At 39.1% G+C, this 21,514-nt stretch overlaps 1 protein-coding gene across 1 annotated transcript; it reads left to right on the forward strand.

Moving 5' to 3' along the window:
- The first annotated feature begins 7,734 nt into the window (after nt 1–7,734).
- Nucleotides 7,735–18,453, forward strand: LOC306962924 (cysteine-rich and transmembrane domain-containing protein 1). Its single transcript, XM_079556302.1, has 3 exons — nt 7,735–7,860; nt 14,711–14,984; nt 18,279–18,453. The coding sequence occupies exons 2-3, from the start codon at nt 14,732–14,734 to the stop codon at nt 18,377–18,379; spliced, it is 354 nt and encodes a 117-aa protein (XP_079412428.1). The 5' UTR covers nt 7,735–7,860; nt 14,711–14,731; the 3' UTR covers nt 18,380–18,453.
- Nucleotides 18,454–21,514: the final 3,061 nt, after the last annotated feature.

Raw genomic sequence — 21,514 nt, forward strand, 5'->3', positions numbered from 1 at the left:
GGCTCTGATGGAGGAACCGTTTGGATGTTGCTTAATAGTTTTTGCATCAAAGTGGCATTTCTTCAAGCTCTAGAGGATTCTCATCTTCTCATATTCTGCACTACTTACTTATTTGGCGCAACATTCCTCACTTACCCTTGATAAAATCCTTAGCCTGTTTAAATTTCTCTAAATGTATGCTCTATACTTCCAACTGTGAGCTGCCGCTTTTTTCTTTTTTTTTTAATGTCCTTCAGCTCAGTGCATAATGTTCTTAGAAAGTTCAGGTTTTTGCACAGGTGGTCCTGACATACTTATGACTGACACAGATAACGTATGGATGCTAATTGGGTAAGTACTGTAGAGCCAAAGCATGTTGTGACCTGCACTACAGGTACAGTTATTTTCCATGTGGGTAACGGGGAACATACTGTATAGATTTGTCTGTTCCTTATTGCTCATGTATCACATTTTCAAGACTCTATGAAACCTTTTTCTTATAAGCTTTTTAAATGGGTGGAAGCAATAAAAGCAAAAAGCTGTTTTATTAAGTACATTTACTTGAGTTCTTGGAGTAGTGCACTGTACTTTTTGCAAAATATAAATGTGTTAAGGTATCAATTGTATTTTTACTTTTTACTATTGGGTAATCACTCACACGACCTTTAACCTACTTGCGTAATAACACATAGTTTTAAAGTGCCTTCATGAGTTGCTACTATTTTATGGAACCTTTCATATAGAACTAGCAGAGTACTCCAACTCTGGATATATATTTTTTTACATACATTTTGTCTTTCAAAATTCTTCTAACACTTTATTTTACACTTCCCTTGATACATTGTACCTAACTAAATTTAGTACAATGTAATGAGCTCTGTAAGTGTGTATAACTTACACCTATGGATTAGATACACAATGGAATAATAGTTTGTAGGTACATAATGTAATAAGACATAACTTTAATCTTAACCATAACCTTAAAGGGGGGGTATTATGCAAAATCGACTTTTATTAAGTTTTACATCATGTTATTATGTCATTCCCTCATTAAAAACATGCCTGAAGTGTTGCCTTGGCACATTCACGTATTTTTGAGTAATCTGTCAAAACTCTGATGGCAGCCATTTTAGGGATAGGTTTGCCTGAGTCCTCCTAGGAACGCCCCCACCTCCTGGAGACGCCTCCGAGCTTTCGTCACCAGCCGAGTAACCAACCACTGCTCCTCAGCAGAACCCCCTCCCCACTGATGCCACAGACAGTGTGTGGAGGGGGCGTGTCGGAAAGGGTCAGAGGTTCTTAAAGAGACAGAGGCCTATTTCAAGACATTCGCTACAGCCATTTTGAGAGAGCAATTTTATACAAGGCAGTTATTCTAATTTACTGCATTTACAGACCAACAGAAGGTTTCGTCATCATTGTAGTGTGCTATAGACTGGTGCTATGTGATTGAAAAAAGCTTATACCCCCTCTTTAAGCCTTAACCCTAAGGGTCCTGTGTCCTATTACATTATGTACCTACAAAGTACTAATACAAGTTATTCCATTGTGTATCTAACCCATAGGTACAAGTTATTACAGATTGTTACAGAGCTCATTACATTGTACAACATTTTTATCTAGGTGCAATGTATCAAGGTAGTGTAAAATAAATGGAGTAGACTGAAGCAATAAACTTATAAGTGACCACCGCACATTCAATTCAATATACATTTACATAACATAATTACATAATACATTATAATGATGTTTCACTTGGGAAGTCACTATGGCTATTGTGTTGTTTTTTTATTACTTTATTATTCCATTTAGCCCTTCATGCTCCCTGAAACATGTTATTTGACACACATGTTGTTGTTTGGCATATGTTACTATGGAAAGTACTCCTTGACTTTAACCCTGTAAACAACTTCCAGTCAGATGACTATAGCCTCCCCTTCCACTGACCTGTCACTGCACTTTCCCCAAGACAAAATACTCCCACTTCGCCTTCCCCCTTCCCCTGTACCCCTGTCGCCCTGGGGCCATGGCTGGGTGGAGTTGGACCCCAGTCTATTTTTGCACAGGGCTGTGTCTGATGGCACTGGCTGGGGCTGAATATCCTGGTGACGCTGTAAACAGACACTCAAACACATGGCCTGTCTGGTCACATCCATCACCGCGGGGAGTGGAGCCAAAAGAGAAAATTGTTTTGTTTGTGTTGAGACTGTTTGTCAAAGAAAAGAAGCAAACACTTAGATGTGACCAAACTTAGGACTTAATAATTCTCAAAAAATCACTAAAACTTTAAATTCAAATACCAGAAAATGTAATTTGATGTTTTCCTTGTTTGGTAGGCAAGCTACAAGTTATACTTTTAATATCAAGAGCGACTTACTGCCTCTCCATTACTATATAAATAAAGATCTTCTTCTTCCTTATCTTCCTCTTCTTCTTCTTCTTCTTCTTCTTCTTCTTAATCTTCTTCTTCTTCTTCTTCTTTTTCTTCTTCTTCTTCTTCTTCTTCTTCTTCTTCTTCTTTTTCTTTTTCTTTTTCTTCTTCTTCTTCTTCTTCTTCTTCTTCTTCTTCTTCTTCTTCTTCATCTTCATCTTCATCTTCTTCTTCTTCTTCTTCTTCTTCTTCTTCTTCTTCTTCTTCTGAACCCCATAGGCCCACCAGTGCTTACTGGACTACTACGCCCAAAACTAAATAACAAACAGTGAGATAATAATTGCATTTATGTTGCGATTAACCTGTAGTAAACATGTATTTTAATCTGTTGTTCAATTACAACATGGTGTCCATATTCACCATTATGTAGCCTCTGAATTTTCAACTGTGGAAAGTGCAGTATCAGTGTATTGTCAAAATGAATTGATTCAATACGACAAACTTCATGTCGTCTGGTTTATTTGGTGACGAAATGTTAGAAAGTGGTAAATTTTGGAGAAATCTTGATTTAAAATTTGCAAAAGAAAAACTGCTACTCTAACTGTTCTACCAATCCAATCCAATCCACTTTATTTATATAGCACATTTTATAAACAAGTGTTTCCAAAGTGCTGCACATAAAATCGGCAATATAGGAATAAAATAAATAAATAAAGAAATATATATATATATATATATATATATATATATATATATACATATATATATATATACATATACATATATAATAAAATCAAGTGAAACCAAACTATACTTCAGCTAAAACGATAAAATAGTTTAAAACATAAATAAGATGCAATAAAAAACATACCAGACAAATTTTAATTCAGTGGGAGACTTAGAAGAGTTATGTTTCAGATAAGATAAGATGAGATAATCCTTTATTGATTTCACAATGGAGAAATTCACTTGTTACAATCTGCATTCAATAAGATCACCCAGAGTGTGCAAAAACAGGAAATGTGCAAACAGTTAAATAGTAGAAAAACGCGATATCTTATGTACAATAAGTAAAGCAAAAATCTTAGGGGGCGGAATTTCAGCTTCATTGACTCAACTTCATTGAGTCTTATTTGAAATGGGACACATGAAACTTTATCTTTCGCTTTACACATGGTCTTTATCAGTGTATAATCTAAAATAAACAAAACTTTATTATTTTACCAACAGAAAAGCTCTTTGAATATGTTTTCTAAGGTCACTCCATATAAAGCACTAACTGGACTATATACTAAATTAGCCTGGCTAACACCAGACTAAAATCACAAGTGATATTTAGTCTGGGGACCACCAATTCATTTTCTCGTAGGAGAGGTGTGGTTTACGATCGTCCATAGTCGTTTATTGGGCGATACGAAAAAAAAAAAAAAAAAGTCTCATGCGTCTGCACGTAGCCCCAGCCAATCATATCATCGTATGAGATGACGTATGACGTACCCGCTGTAAACTTTTGAGCTAAATTATTTAGAACAAGGTCTAAAGCTTGATCAAAAAATACCATCGTGTCTGTTGCTGTCATGTTGGATCCGTAAATAAACTTTTTTTTAAATTATCCGTAAATAAACTACAAGCTTCCATATATCGAATAGTGCGTCATCGTCTTGCCGTCCCTCCTCGCTCTGTGATTGGTTCCCAAATCCACCGGAGATTTGGCCATGGTCCCCAGGCTGTTATGCAGTTCGAAATAATTCGAGCGCACACAGCAGCCTGGTGTTAGCCAGGTTAATACTAAATACTAATCTTATGGCATTCCAAGAAAACATTTTTCTGAAATGTAATGTTCCCACAGATACTGGACTTTGCTTTAGGGCAGCACTGCCAGGTGCGCCTCAATAGAACTTCATGTGCTCATTGAGTGCCCACTGCAATCTCAACTACCTGCAGAGTTGGTAAAAACAAAGAGAACTGCCCTTATCAAATGTAACAGAGCTCAACATTTTTTCTTTTGGTAACATTTTCAGTTTGTGCTGTATTACACGAACATAAATGTGTTACGAGTCAAAAAAAAAAAAGGTAAAACATAATTGGGGGCCATAGCTTGGACTTCTAATCCTTCCCATAATACATCCATGGTAAGTGTGCATTTCTGCAGTTGTAAACGCTGTGTGTGTGTCAGCACTGTGACCTGACACCATTCTCAACACACTGGTCCAACCACCTTTCCAATGTGCTACTTATAGCCCCATGGGTACACCAACCTAAGACTATATTTATTATGAATGACTGCTTGGTATGCTACTATATAGTCACACACATATCATGTAATACAGATGATGTTTCATAATGTCTGCCCTTCTGATATATCAGGCACATATGGGCACGGGGACTTTCTGTGCTGTTATGATATGCACGAATGTAGACCCTGCACATTTGCAATAAGCACATGTTTATTGAGCTACTTTATGGCCCAGCAAACAGACAGACAGAGGTAGAGATAAAAGTGTGGACACAAGAGGCGTAAGAACCGATGCAGTGAATGTTGTCATAACAAAGAGGGAACAGAGAGGATGGTCATAAACAAGGCCAACTGCCAACACTAGGTGCGACTGTGAACTAATCCTCTGCATGTACAGTGGGAGGAAAATATATGTGAATGCTTTGGAATTTCTCACATTTCTGCTTAAATTGGTCACAAAATGTGGTCTGATCTTCATCAAAATCATAAGTATGAATAAACAGTGTCTGCTTAAACTAATACCACCCAAACATTTACATTGTATCATATTTTTATTGGCCATAACATGTAAACATTCACAGGACAGGATGGAAAAAGTAAGTGGACCCAGAAATCTGGCAGTTTTGTAAAGAGGAATGGTCTAAGATTCATCCTGATTGTTGTGTATGTCTAATATGCAACCAGGACACATTTGGTCTATGGAGTTTATTCATGTAGAGCAGTAATGCTCTGGGGCGGCCAATTATTCAGATGATTTTTGGTGGCCCTCCAGCTTCTTGTTGAATTGCCACACATCGCGAGAGATGGTACTTTTTACTGCAAATTTAATTGTTCTTCATTATTCCAGCCTAAAAAAAACCTATTGGTAACCAAATTAATAAATAAATAAATAAAGATGGAAAAGACGGTTTTTGGTCCACCTAATCCTGTTTGAGACTTCCTTGGTGAGGGCTCAGAATCCTTGGCACACAAATAGCTGCAGGAGAGACCACCAAAATGTGCCTTATTTTGAATGGGTAAAAATGACCAGCTGACTAAACCAGCTGATTATGTGTGACTCACTTGCTGGGATGTCAGGGACACCAGCTCTGCGACAGGAGCAAAGCTGTAGTTGAAGTAGGCAAAATAAATGTGGCAGCCCTGAATGTTGTCAACCTTGAAAGGAGGCAAGATTGCCTGATTTTATACACCAACCCTAACCTTCTATCACTATTTCTCGGTGAAAATCACCCAAACATGTGCCTGTAGGAAAAAGTGTGTATTAGGAAAACACCCATGCCATCAAGGATGTCAAAGATAATGCTGAAACTGCCCAGAGACCCATGACACTCAGATAAACACAGCATCATGAAAATCACATACATTTATTAGCTTGGGTGAAAACCACACGGCCATGGTGTTCTCGGGTCAAAGGCATCCAGTTGAATGTTTCACTGCAATGACCACTGGTTTATGGCCCTCAACGTTGTATAAACTCCAACATGCGGCCCTTGATGAAAAAGGTTTGGACACCTCTGATGTAAAGGATCCCAAAACCCTTGCGGGACCCCAGAAATAAGAATCCACTCAAGTCAAAATAAAATTACATTTTTTTTTACTAATTTAGTTTAGATTATTTGAGCATTTATTTATGTTACAAAGTGAGTCAATTTTGGAGAAATCTTGTTTTAAAATTTGCAAAAGAAAAACTGCTATTCTAACCCTTCTACCAGACACATTTTAATTGTTTGTTTGTTTGTATACTTTATTGTCCAAACCGATGCATAAAAGTATAGTATATACATATAATTTACAGAAATTATTCACAACATAAGAAGCATTTGTGCTGCTCAAAGGGAGTAGGACAAAGTTAATATTAACTTTTAAGGCCCTACCCTTCCTTTCAGTAGACTTACAAAGCTTAAACTACTACTGACAGCAGAATCATTATACTGTATATTAAGGCTTTTCCCAATGAATGAATTGAATAGGCTACCATTATTGTTTAGGTTAAGCACTGATACAAGGTAATAAATACATTTTTCAAAATGGATGTAAAGGTCAGTTCAGACTTTAACATGCTGGAAGTCCCTGTACCTCACTTTGGGAACCACTGCTTCAGAGGATTTGTACAAACTAGCACACTGCTTTCTCAAACCTGCCACCTAAAGGTAACCATATACACTACAATATAATTGTAAAAAGGGGAAAAAAAAGGCCCAGTACATATAGACACTACACTGCAATTTTATAAAGTGATAGTGGAAAAAGGAATCCTTCAATATAAGGACATTTTCAGTGGCTACTCATTCAGAAGAAATGCGGAGTCAACTCAATACACTTTATTGATTTGGTCTGGAATGAATTGGATGCGTATTTATTGATGCAACTGTTAAAATAGCAACCAATCGACAAAATAATCTGCATGGCCTCTGATAAAACAACACCGTTGGGAAGGATGTGGCCAATAAATATAGGCTTTCCTTAAATGACATGACTAATTCCCTATGGACTTCACTGTCACGTAGATGCGTTCGTTGCATTCCGTCCTAACAACCAAAATAAAACCCACGAGGCCCTCATTAAAGTCACAAAATGTCCACAAAGCAGTTCCAGGAAATGTCCAGTGCTCAGGAGACGGCGCGAGACACTGGTATTAGGGTGACACCTGCTGGACTAAGACTTGTGTTACATGCTTGTCCAGAGGTGACGTCATGCTGAATAATATACAAACAGTAGAAAGATGCTTCAAATGGGGAGTCCATCGACAACGAGGAACATTCACTCAGTGCGGAACAGTCACAGAGGTTAATCAGTGACTTCCTGGTTAACAATAATAACTTAAACATGACCACCACAACTGGGCTATTGTTAATTAATTACAGCTCATTTAGTTACTCATTTGGGGTATTTCCACTCGCAATAGCCGAGTCATTGACCCGGCGATGTAGGCCTACTTTATCTCTTTTTTCGAGTCAGCTGATCGTGAAGTCAAATGATTTTCCCGTGCACTCCCCTTTTGCACCACTACTCTCTTCCTATTGGCTTGTTATAAGACCGGCAGCTCATCCAACCAATCGGAGTCCTCGTCGGCCAACGTTGTCCCTCCCCATTCTCGTACTGCTGCTGCTGAGGGGTTTCTTTTTCCTTTTTTTTCCTTTCACACAGCATCGAGTTGCACATAGCGGGGGTAAAAAAAAAAAATATAAGAGTGACACGCCAGAAAACGAAGAGCAGATTCATTTCAGAGGCGATTCTTACATTTTGCAAGGCATCGGATTACAGTTTCATTTTAAAAGGTAAGTGCGCAACACTTGCGCAAAGAAAATGATTTTTTTCTTCTCCGTTGTTTGTGAACTCTCCAGGCTGAAAACTGAGGAGTGGGTTGTGGCCTTGAAGCAGGTGCTAGTGCATCATATCATGTCACATCTAATACAGCAAAAAAAAAGGCTTATTTAAGTGGGAAAAATCGCCATACTAATTTAGCTAAGATTTAATATAGCCCTTTAATTGCTTATAATGGCATTTGCATTTGTTGCCTATAGTAATGAGTCTTGTAGCTATCACATTAGGTCGTAGGGATAGCCAAAGTGAATGTTGGCCTCCTATTGCCTTTATTTATGTAATCTAGTAATAACATCTAGGGAAACCACAGTGCACATGTTCCTTCCTTTGTACTTTAGAGATTTTCTGAGGTATTTTGTGTTGTTTGTTCAAGCAGCAGTAAACATAGGCCAAAAAGCCTTCTGGCGTAGTTGCACTTCAGTTTATTCCAGTTTACTTTTCTAGTAGTAGTAGTAGTAGTAGTAGTAGTAGTAGTAGTAGTAGCAGTCGAGCCTATATGTAACTGATGACATTTCTAGTAAAGCTTATAATAAGGCACAGCTACAGTAGGCACTTGAAGTCTTCCAACAGCATATTATTTCCCAGTTCTGAATAATAGAAAATACATTTGGGACTTTCTGGGCTTAGAAAAGGTGTTGGGTTTGGACCCACTTTCAATCAGCAACACTGGCAATACTGGTAACAAGTTATCCTATTGTTCTGTACATTAGGTTTCTCATAAGACTTTATTTGATTAGGCCACACAATGGGTCCTCTCAGCTACCCATACCCATGTTGCTGAGCTCCTAGATTCACACAGGCGACAGGTGAAGTGTCTTGCCCAAGGACACAATGACAATCTGCACCTGTGGGAGCCGGGATTCAAACTGCCAAACCCCCGCTGTGCCATCTGGGCCATTGTCGCTGTGTCCTGAATAATCTTTTATTTACCCTTTTCACTTTGTTGATTAAGTTACAATAGCTTTCTGCCAAACTACTAGACGCTGAAATAAGTAGTAGTTGTAGCATATTACTGTATGTAGTAAAAAGAGGATATACTGATACCTGAACAATACTCAAATATTTGTCATCTAGAACCAGAAAACAGGACAATAATGTTCATTTAATCCATAAAAAAAATCTTTGTTTAAAATGTTTAATTTATATATATAAATAAAGATCTTCTTCTTCTTCTTCTTATATGAGCTGAAACAACCAAATCACTAATGCTGTCCCTGGATCAGCAGCATCAAAACTTGTTATCTAAAGATAGAATATTCTTTTCAGTACCTGCTTCCAATACTTACATTTATTTTTATAGAAGTAGAAACCTAACCTTTTTCCCCCCGATGCCATACTGATATCGGTTAACGGTACCCAACCCAAACTTACACTTATATTCTTGTTTGCAATAGGAGACCGGTACATAACATCTTATTGTACTATAAAGTAAGCCCTATCTTAGTATCAGCAGCAGGAGTAGTAGTTAGTAGTAGTACTCAAAGGAATCAAAGTTGAAGTTTTAATACTAGCTTAAAAGTTGTAAGTAATCAGATTAATTCATCTTTTGGCACACTTTTTGCTTAGCTTGTATTCAGTGTTAAGCCACATCACTCCAGCTTGCCTTGTGATCGTTTCATCAATGTCATCAGTCGGACACAGCGTCTCGCCATTGCTAACAATAACAAGCTCCATTCAGGCAAATCCATTTCCCTAGCCCTGCACTGGGTCTGCGTGACTCCTCTGTGACTCGAGATGAACTGGTTCTTCTCAAAATGTAATCTTAAACCAAGACACTTAGCTCAAGGTGATGCTTTGGCCGCCCTTATCGCTATCATCTTACTCATTATTGAAAAGGTCACTGAAACGAGTTCTTACTCATTCACTACGTCCAGTGTCGGCTGGTTCAGTTGAGGTGAAAAGGCTTGGACGCGAACTACATTGTGTCAATTGAACTGGTGTAGGGAAATGTGAGTAAACTGGATTACGTTACACAGCGTCCCAACGTGTTAAACGGGCCTATCGTGTTTAATCGTGGCTTTTATAGCAATACTAAGTAACTCGTTTACCTTAAAAATTCTTTTCGTCGTCCCTCTGGGGGTAATATAAGTGTTAATGGGATGATTGGAGGGTCTTTCATGTCCCCTTGGTGTCTCTGGCCAAAAAAACACAATTTCAACAACTTCACTGCCACCGGACCGGAGAAACCAATACACACTAATGGAATCACGAAGAAGAAGCTAACAGGCTAGTGGGCAAAGCTAACTGCGGGCTAGCTTCACTTTAAACAGTATTTACAGCCATGTTTGAGTTTTTACTCTCACAGACAATTAATAAGTTAAAAAAAATTGCAACTTGCTACGACACCTGCAGGTGCGCTGATGGCCTCTAGGGGCAAGAGTTATTTAGTTCTGCTTTAAATCTACTTTGGGCCCTCTGCATACGTTAAAACATAAAATGATGTGTGTGTAGAAGACACTTGAGTAAGGACTGTTTTTTTAAGAATCTCGTATGTTGCTTGGAGCGCCCTCCGTTGGCAGCAGGGTGAATCAAACATATTAGCCACCATTTTGAGTCTTTGCCATGGTAACAAATTGATGGTGCTGTTATACATGTATGCTGAGTGCAGAGTTAATGGGTGGGGTAATGGTTTAAGTACTTTAAAAATAAAGCAACAAAATCCAGGGAATGCAGATTCAGCAATAGAGGAACAAACTTTCAGAATAATCAGTCTTACTCAAAACTGTGTGATTGAAGCAAAAATAATATTCCAGGTATGTTTAAAAAGTCTAATTTGCATCATAGGTTGAATGATTATGAACACACAGGGATTGTTGGTGTTTTCTCATTGGACCATGGTCACTATGGCAACAGATCTGGCCATCTGTCAAAACATATGCCTTTCTGTGATGGTTTCACTAATAGCAAGACTGTGCAGCTAAAAAGAAGAATATACACTGAAAATTATTGGTAAATGTTTAAATTCAAGGCAAGTCTGAATCTATTTAGTTATAAGCAACAATTTAGCGCAAAGTAAAGAACTACTAGGACTAGTTTCTAAGTTTGCTTTTAGAAAATCATGTTTCTACTCATTGGTTTAAACCTCATAATCTAATTGCAGTGAAAGGTTTGAGAAACATTAAGCTTAAAAAGAGCTGAGTCTTATCTCTGAGCCCAACACCTGCTGCTCCAATTTGGTTACATAACCGTCCAACAACAATAGCGTTGCTGCAATTTAAATTATCTGCACACTTTGAATCTAATAATTCCAGGCACATTTTCCATTAGCGATAAATGCATCAAGATGTAGATAAAGTTAGTGAATGTAAACTCACATTTATATTAAGTTAATGATTTTCAGGAGGACACAAACACACTTGGCCAAATTGTCTCATTGCAACATGCCGACATTTTCTGCAGGAGGATGACCTCACCGCAGCGACATGGAGCATATAGCACAAATAGGAATAGTTAACTAGGCTATTGATTGTCTTTTAGAGTTGCACAGTTTGGGGGGGGGAAGGGGGATTTAAGTGTGATTTCTCTGACGAGTTTTGTGATTAAATTTGCGATATCAAATCAATATTCTGTCCACTATCGTCAATCTTAACATGTCTAGAAGCATTAACATTTGATAGAAGACTGATTTATCTAGTCTATTAAAAGTCACATGCTTTTCAGATCTTAACTGCAGTGTAAGCAGGTTTTTAATATATCATTTTATGTATTGCTTCATTATATAATACATTGGCGACAGGGCACACATTACATTACAGTGCTGGGCGATTAAGCAAGTTTTATAATTAATATTCAATATTATTATGCAGCTGTACTAGGATTTTATAAATCATCAAGCTTTCCGACTCTTGACTTCTCCTTAACCTTCACTCTGTCTCATTTGGTGTCTACGCTGAAAGCTTCCTGTTTGGTATTTGGATGTTTATTGTGTATACAAAGTGATAGCCCTCATTTTTCTTCGCCTTCTCTTGTTGGTGAGTGGATGCTGTTATGTGGTCGACTGCAGGTGGTAAGTAACGCTACTCTGTCAGAGGAATCCATTAGAGCATGTTGATTTGTGAACTTCTCCAAATAACATTCCATCCTCCTTCATCCAAAACCTACCTAGTTAGTTTTTTTGCTAAATTCCAAAACATGAACTGAAACTACAACCTAATAATGATGTCTTCCAGGTTGCATTTGCTTAGCCTCACCCGGCAGCAGCATAATCTATTTGCCTAAATGGGTTGGCCAAGATAGTGCTCCTAATGTCTACAAGCCTTGATCCTGGCTTTGATGGTTGCAAAGTCATGCTTGGCTTTTCATGTTTTCAGAGAGGTGATGAGGATATCAAACCCCTACAGGCAAATATTCATGATCAATTATACAGTATGTTGGAGTGCACAACATATGACCAAATGAATACCATCACTAGGCTACTGTATATTTGGTGGCATAATGAAAGTATCACAGGAAGCCACAGTATATCACAGAATCACTGAGGTCTTATGATGCCACAGAAACTAACTCTAAACCTTGAAAATGACAGGCTGTTTGAAAAGTACTTCCTTCTGGGTCATCTTGTGACCTCAGGGTCGTCGGTTTGAATCCTGCAGGTGCACACTGTCGTCGTTTCCTTGGGCAAGACACTTCACCCACCTTGTCTCCAGTGTCTGCGTATACTGGTGTATGAATGAGAGTGTGAATGGATGACTGGTTCCTTGAAGTAAAGAAATTCTCTATTATAGCTGACCAGGAGGGGGAGTTTATGATGTTGGCACTGTTTTGTTCGGAGTAGCCGTCGTTGCATCAGTTTTAAATTGTTTTGTCGGTCTCAGGCTCTGAGGATTTGGTCCCTCATGCGCCTGTGGAGAGTTGGCTCTGTGTACACTCGATACACTGCAGCATTCGAGCCAGGCACGTCAGCAGCAGGACTCCCTAAGCCCGAGCTCAATCCTCTCTGTCTCTGCACTCCCCCAAATGCATGCAAATCTACCTTCCCTCTCTGTTACTCCTCCTCACCTTGCCAACAGCCGGGATCCTGGCAAGATTTGACGAACTCACAAGAATCCAAGCAATGTCTGGCTCGGGCTTATTGATATTTTGGAGTCTGAAGTGGTTGTAGTTCGGCGAATAGTGTGGAGTAGTGTGGCGTTGTAGGTTTGCTAGCTGCTCTTCTGATTGATTTAACAATATTTCTCAGCCTTCGTCAAGTGCGTATGATCAGTATATATCAGTATATCAGTATATATATATATATATACTTGGTTTGATGGCTTACTTCCTGTGGTGACTATTAATCATCGTTCTGAACCAGTGAAGTGGCCATTATATGTGGGAAAAGTTCATTATTTTCACCTCTGGCTTATCTTGCCTTGGTGGAGCTTTCCCCACACTTCAGTTGTGAATGATCCCACACTTGACTTTCATTTCCCTTTCCACATATTTCAACATGTTAAACCTCCTATTGACTACTCTGTCACCACAAATACTGAGAATAATGGACACTGGGTGATATGACATCTCATTGTTTTTTTTAATGCAGTTCTGTGCTCCAATGCGGACACTTTTCCCCCCACTCACGGCCTTGTCAAGCTCTGAGTGAGCGACAGCAGAATTTAAGCCTTTGTACTGAAGTGGGAACTTTCACAAGAAGCCGGTGGCAAAAGTTCTAACATACACAAATACAGTGTGGGAGTCATTTGCAAAGTGTTCAATCATGCAAAAATGCATCAGCAGCAGCAGAGTCATTTGCACATTTGTATGCAGCATTCTGTCATTTATATATCAAATGTAGGGCTAAAACATTTGATTTCTAAATGTAAGTTAAGTGTAACATGCCCACAAATGGCTTAGTGATAGTCTGGAAGTCTATATATTTTTGGTTAAGTCCCTCCCTTTCCAGATTTCAGCAACTAATCAGAGTTGAGAATCCTCCCGCGTTGACCGATGAGATGAGCTTTTCCTGTGAACCAGCCTGTCAGGTCCAATCAGGAGGGGAAGGGGAGGAGCTTGATCGTTTACTTTTGAAAATTCCGTTCCTGCTCTCCTCACTTTGCAAACTAAGAAGGGCTTTCTGGTTAAAGAGGGGAGGAATTTGATTCATTACTTTAAAATTTCTTTTTATCTCTCTCAACTTACATCTAGGCCTATGAAAATTGTAATATACTTTATGGACACTTTTGAGATAGTTCATTAAAGAAAGCTAGTTAGGCCCGAGCAAGGGACTATATTTGACCCGCTGAGACATTTAGGTGGTCAAAAAATGAATGAAAATTGGCAAATTGGCCACGCCCAAAACTCAATGCCTCGACGGCGCCCCCATGGGAGGGAGTTGACCCAAAGGGCGAGGGCCTCTATCGTCGCTTGTGGCTTTAATTCTGAATTATTTGTTTTTTTTACCAACTTGCAAAATCTCTATCCTCAGCCTCACCCTCGACCTTTGTAATCCTCGCCATGATCTCCCTCGACTATCAACTCTTGTAACTCAGAACTGGGTTTTTTTTTAAATTCAAGGTACTGTCGACAAATCCACACCCAACTTGTTTTAGATGAATTTTTGGTCATTCATTTTAAGTTGCTATAATCTTATTGTTCGAATACGATGATTAACTGCAGCCTGGTATTTTTAGATTTATTTGGGCATTTATTGCTTTATTTATTTTTTATGCACACGCTGTGAAATTCTATTAAGCTGTCGAAATAGGAAATTACTAAATGTTGTTTCTTTGTGAGCTGACAATGACAAATCTCCAGGCGGTTGCTTTGGCTCTGTAATTTTGTTGATTTGACATTATATTAACAATTGATTTATTTCATGTTTTAGGAGATCGCTTACCGCAAAAATGAATTTTGAGCAGCCCCCTCCGTACACTGGTCCGTCTGCTCCGGGATATCCTCCCCAGGGCCCGCCTCCTCCGCAGGGCTACCCGCCACAGGGATACCCGCCCCAGGGTTACCCCCCACAAGGGTACCCAGTGAACACCGAGGGTCCCTATCCTGGACAGCCGCCGTACCAAGCCTACCCGGGACAGCCGCAGTACTGGCAGGGGGGACCGCCACCGGGGCCCATGTACGGGGAAGCTCCAAAAAACACAGGTGAGTGGAGGGCGCCAAAGCAACGCAAATGGATAGAAATAAGTGGTAACATATTGGTGAAGAATAATATTTTATAACTTTTATCTTTGGCCTCTGTACTGAGTTGTGTACTATCCTTTTTTTTTCTTTTAAAGTAGAAATGTGTCACAAACCATACTGATTACGAGTTACCTTGGTTTTAAAAAAAGATCAAGTCAGGCTGTTTGGGTCTGCCCCACCAACGTACCAGGAAAAATCTTCCAGTTTATCATTTGCTGCTCTATCTTTCTGCACATCACCGACAGACAGTTTTCGGTTGGTTTTCTAAATTTCTGCCATTTTATGGATAATACGAGGTTTTCAGCTATCAAAAAATTACAATAAATAATAGATAGTTACTTGATAAATGTCATTCCACTACTTATAGGGTCTTTAAAAGAACACTACTCTGAGGATTTACTGTATTGTACAGGATAAATCAAAAGAAAAAGGAGGAATAAATATTTTAACTTGGGGCAGGGCTTGTCTTAACATGGTGAAGGTCAGTCCCAAAGCTACATGAGTGGAGAACCCAGTTGCTATTGGTGATTTGTTATTTTCAGATTCGTTTAATTATGTGTAATACTTTATGTAATCCCAACTCACTTCTTGAAAATTACGAATACAATGGGAAATATTTGCTTCAACTTTAGGTGCCTTCATTTCACTTCACTTCCCCTTGAATAGTGATTTCTGCTTTAATTTACATTTTTTATATAATGGAGGACAGTGGTTTTACTAAAAACAGGAGCTGAAGCCATAAGGTTTGCATCACATTTGTATGTCGCCACTTCAGAGCCTGATTCAAGTGATCTGATCTGAGATCATGTTTTACATTGACATTCAGAGGACAGAATTTATGTAATTAATTATTGAAACATAGTTAAATTGTCTTACGCTGGCCTCAGAAAGGTCATGTATTATTATATGGCATGGATCAGTCTAAAAGAGTGAGAACAGAAGCTAAATAGCTTTGAAGTTTATGAAGGGCTAAGCTTCAGTTTATTGGGGACATAAAGCTTGAACTTTGGAACAATGAAAAAGTCTTGCAGTTGAAACATAACTTTATCATTGCAGATGGAGAGAGGCATGGAAAATTCGGTCAGCAGTTACTGTATTTGTGTTGGACTTTCACATGTTCTTATCTTATCTAATCCTCAGTTTGTGCTAGCAACGATGGATTAGAAGCATGTGAAGATTTGCCTTTCCTAAATTGTGTTTTTCGAAAATACAAGAGTCTTAATCGATGCAACATTTTTGACATTTTACTTATCAGGGCCAAAGATTAGTCAGTAGTTTTTTGAAGAACTTCCATGGTTAAGTTTATGAACCTTTTACATCTACTTCAGCATTTCGAACTTCCAATACTCTTACTTGAGTAAAACACCTTCAGTTTGTGAGTCAATCTGACAAAAGCTTCATGAAAAAAAATATTGTAACATTTTTTTGTGTTAATAATCACTATTTAGTCCTCTGTCACTCAATACTTAAGCAGTGTTTTCACCAAATACATTTCTACCTTCACTTGAGTAATTATTGGAATAGCTCCCACTTATCTGTACTTGTGTAAAGTTACTCTTAAGCAAGCAAATATTCACGTGCCTCTTGTGGCTGATCAAAAGACCGATCTGCAATTACCTGAACCACCCATTACCCAAATATCTGCCACATTATCATCTCGCTCGGTGCCATTGTGCGGTACATGAATGCGTTTCCAGTGGAGCCTGCTCTTCTTCCTCTGGTGCACTGTCACCTTGGTAATCCAGTCCTCTGTGTGGAGTGAGTGCATCTGCTGCGCTAAGAGCTGCAGCAGCCTTTGACTTCCCATTAATTATTAAACACAGAGTACAATGGCGGGCAGATGAACCCAGTTTGTTTTAGCCCGCTACTGACTTTTGATGGGGAGCGGTGTTATAACATTGATGTTTGACTTTCAGAAACTGAGCGTTGTTTCTTTAGAAATTGCTGTGTTTATAGATGATTGCCTGAGGCTTAAAAGGCTTATTTTATATGGATTAACGGTCATTATCCAACATACACAGTACACCAGGCTTCTCTGGGGCTTTCTACATTTCTATTTAAGTTTGAAGAAGCTCATTTTACATGCAGACTCTGTGCATGATCTGCAAACATTTAGCTAAATATAGTCAAATATAAAGTGGAATAAGTCATTTTCTTCTTTTCTGTGTTGAAATATCATCTTGTCGCAGAGTTACAAAAGTGTCTTCGAAGTAGCTTTTCTGTTTGAAACCATTTCTGAAACAATATAACACACACACAAACAAAAGGCTAAGCAGTACAGGTTTATGTGATGGTGAGCAAAACAAAAACGCTGCAATCCAAAAAACAAAACAAAAAAATCATAAACATAAATGCATGACTAAAGCATCAATGAAGTCATCTGTTATTAAAATGAATCAAGTCTAAAATAGCAGATGACCTTGAGTGCACAGTTTGAGAGGGATCACAAATGTTTGCTCGACACAGAAAATGCTATTTTTGCAGCGGGTAATAAAAGTAGGGATTTGGATGAGGATCAAACTGTTTTGAATCTCATATTTGGCTGACTTTAGACAATATTTCCCACAGGGAGACGTCCCCGCCGCTCCCAGTAAAGTTACAAGTCTGGTTTTCGGTGCAGCTCACAGCAAAGACATGTTTCAAATAAATGCTTGTATATTTTATTTCTATTCATTGGCTGAAATGTTACGCCAGTGTGGCTTTTAGCAAACTGACTTAACGTAATATGTTTTTTTATGAATTAAATCATCCTTCTACATCCTTGTAATGTCAAGCTGCCGCCATCTTTCATTATGCCCTTTGTGGAACACTATTGGATGCACAGAATATTAGCCCACAGGTGGTCGGCCTGTGAATCTCTCCTCCGCCTCGCCTTGTGATATATCCGTGTGATAACCGTGATCGTCTCTGGCGCTGCTATGACATTACCATAGCGATACCTCCCGTGACGAGCATAATTAGAGGGAAATCACGGCGGCCGCGGCTCCCCTTGAACCCTCCTCGAGCCCGGACTGTGCGTGTAATCCAGACGATCCTCCGCGGTTTCACATCGCCCTCCGAAAAAAAAGGAATCTATAATTGTGTTTCAAAGGATGTGCCTCCGTCTCGTTCCCCTTCATCTGTGTCTCGCCCTGTCAACCCTCAGACGCCCCAGACGCACTTTGTTCCCGTCTCCTGTGCTTAATTTTGCTTCTCTTTTCTCCCCACACACTTTTTTATCCTCTCTCTCTCTCTCTCTGTCGCTGTCTCTCGCAGTGTACGTGGTGGAGGATCGCAGGCGGGACGACTCGGACACGTGCCTGACAGCCTGCTGGACCGCCCTGTGCTGCTGCTGCCTCTGGGACATGCTGACATAACTCTCACATACACCGACCCCATTACCCCCCTTTGCCCCTCATTTCTGTGCCTCAAGCGCCCCTCCAGACCCCCCCTAATCCCCCTGCCTCTACCCCCCTCCCCCCCATCTGCCTTAAACAATCACGCAGCTCTGCTTTGCCCCTACAACTATTATGGCTCTCTATAAATAATAGTCAGGATCCTTTCGGGAAGTGTCCTCCCCCAGACGCCTACTCTAGTTTGATGGGAGGGCCTACAGCGCTGACTGACTTTGACTGACCGGGTCCAGGGGCGACTCTGTAGCACTTTCAAACTCTTCATCGGGACGGGACGACACTTCTCGGGCTCACACTCAAAGATAGAGGGCAGTGGATGCTGTGTTTGTGCTGTTGTCACGCCACAGAAGGGATTACCTTATACACAAACAAGGCAAAGATACAACTGACCCGAAGTTTGTCCTTTGGGTGTTAAATTTACATCTGTATGTGTGTAGTAACATCTTCCTTTCTATCAGATGGTATGCTTGCCAGACCAAAGTAGGGCTGAGATATTTGTGTGTTTTTTTTTATGGCAAGCAATTGCGATTAGTTTTGCAATTTCTGTTTTTAAAAAGTGGATTTTAAACAAGTTCAGCAGTCCACGGGTGTGAACATCTTAGAGAAGGTTGAAATATGACCTTCTATAACACAAGAAACCCATGCATTTCAAAACAGGTCTAAACTACAGGGTTACAAGGTTTTATACATGACGAATCCCAGATCAGTTGCAGCCTTGTGATTTTTTAATTTTGACCGTAATAGTAATTTTGATTCAGCTACAAAATTGCTACAAAAATCTATTTTCTGTGGTGGTGATGATGTTGATGCCTGTGATCCACCTCGAGTGCCTGTTAAAGTACTTGATACCCAAAGCCAACAGTTTGTGTGAAGTTAGTCTATTCATTTGTTAATTAACATGAATGCTTTTGGTAGCCGAACACCTTTTAGAGCGAAGCACATTTGTAGAATATGTTCTGATTCTCTTGATTTCAGAACTTTGAAGGGCTGCACAATATGGCAAAACATTTAATATTTGGTGGGTGACTGTCTTGAATATTGTGATGACATCAGTGCAGTTTTTTACTAAACCATTACAATTCTGTACGATCCATTTAATCTAATTGGAAAAATGTAAGCGATGTCATCTAATTCTGTCAAAACAAGACTTGGAAGTACAAAATCAGGACTCGAAAAGTATCAAGTTCCCATGCATCATTGTAGTAGGCTAAGAGCAAAAAGAGTGTAAATCTCAGTTAGTTTAACACACTACATGCTTTTTGTGACCTAACATTGCAATAATGGTAATTTGGTGATATATTATGCAGCTCTATTGACACCCAAAGGCTAACCTTTAGTTTAAAGTTTGAGTCTAATAATTTTTAATGCTGTTTTAGCTTACCACTTTTAGAATGTAGTACCATGTCTTGTTTATTTCAGAGGCTGATACATTTACTGTATATAGTTTTACGACCGTCTCTCTGGACTTTCCTCTGACTTGCCAACAGCCTTTTCTGTTCTATTATATTTATGCCCACACAGACATCATCAATGCAAACATGTCATATACTCCGACTCAGGCTCATGCACATTAATGTGAGGCTCTATGGCACTTTATGAAGATTTTACCTCTGTAAGAAATGACTCCTGCCTGGCCCTTTTGTCCATACTCCACCAGCTCCGCCTTGTCCTTGACCCCACTGACTAAACCCTCTTCATGTCCGCCTCTTTCAAAACCCTGTGAATCCCTGGCTAGTGATGTGCCACGGGCCACTCCTCCTGTAACGTCTCCTTTGCACAGCGGCTGAATTTGCCAACGTTATGTCGTCAGGATACAAATCACAAACAGAAATCGAATGCATTTTTAAAGATGACACTGATTTATGTAAATGGTTGGTCCTTACTGTTGATTTCACTGTTTTAGAAGTAAATGTAAATGAGTACTATTTTTATTTGATGGGAAGTATTTAACGTGAAGTCGAAGCTGTTGTGGAAATCGAAGAAACTGAATGTTCTGTAAATGCCTTTTTGGTTTAAGTACAAAATCTTGCATTAAACTATTTAATTCCCATGTGATTTTGTCTCTGTGGTTTATGGGTGTGGCATTTCTGAGAGTTGATTTCAAGGGCGACGAAGAAGAAACCAGTTGTATTGGATAGTCTTTTCTTGTCTTTCCTGGTTAAGCAAAGGTAGCATAACATAAAATAATGTACTGTAATCTATGAACTGACACCAGTACAAAAAGGACTGAATCAGACTGCCTTTGACTATAAAGTCCCAGAGCTGAAACCACATATTGCAGATGTCTGAAAATGGAAAGAAATACACAGAAATAATTTAAAACATATTGAACTCAAGTGTACTTTTAAGACTGTTTCTAATTAATGAATGTATGAGCAAGGTGACATTAAAATGTGTAAAAGGAAATGTACTTCTATTTCAGTTCCCCCTGAATATTTATACAAAATTATAGATCATAAAATAATCATCTGATAAATTTCCACTGGATTTCATCATTGCTACACTCAAAGTAAGACAGTGCAGTGTGCGATTCTACCGCCAGGTGTCAGTAATTGTACTTGACCAACCCTCTCTAAACCCTCTTTCGGGACTAGTCGTAAGAAAACCGTGTTTTGTGTTTCGTTAGGCATATCTGGGAATCACTGAAGCATTTTATATGTATTAATTATTCCATGTAAATAGACAAAAACATCCACAGGTTATATTTTTACCAGTGGTTGACGAAAGGCTTTGGATTATTGTAGGAGATTTTCTTCTTAGAGGAGAATCTAACGAGGCTCGGAGAGAATGTCTTTTTTATATTTGTCTATTTCAGCTACACCTACTGAGAATACTTCACCTCTGAACCGAGCACGTTTTCCCTAGTTCGACTTTACCCAAATCTAAAAAGTTTCTTGAAAAAAGCGTCAAAATATCGAAACGAGTCCGACGTCTCATTATTTCGAAAATGTCCCAAGTAAGGTTGAAAAATAAAATTGGGTTCAGGCAAGAGTCCATTGATTTTAAGATTAGGGCCAGTGTTTGTTTATGGCGCTCTAATCCACAACACAACTGGGTTAGAGATGTCGGACTAATGGCACCTCTGCTCAAGGGTAAATT

Source organism: Gobius niger, assembly GCF_951799975.1.
Source record: "Gobius niger genome assembly, chromosome: 5".
Lineage (NCBI taxonomy): Eukaryota > Metazoa > Chordata > Actinopteri > Gobiiformes > Gobiidae > Gobius > Gobius niger.

Bases quoted from the DNA above. Each gene is read 5' to 3' on its own strand.
- LOC306962924 (XM_079556302.1), top strand. From the start codon at position 14,732: ATGAATTTTGAGCAGCCCCCTCCGTACACTGGTCCGTCTGCTCCGGGA. The intron at 14,985-18,278 runs GTGAGTGGAGGG...TGTCTCTCGCAG, and splicing joins GGAAGCTCCAAAAAACACAG to TGTACGTGGTGGAGGATCGC.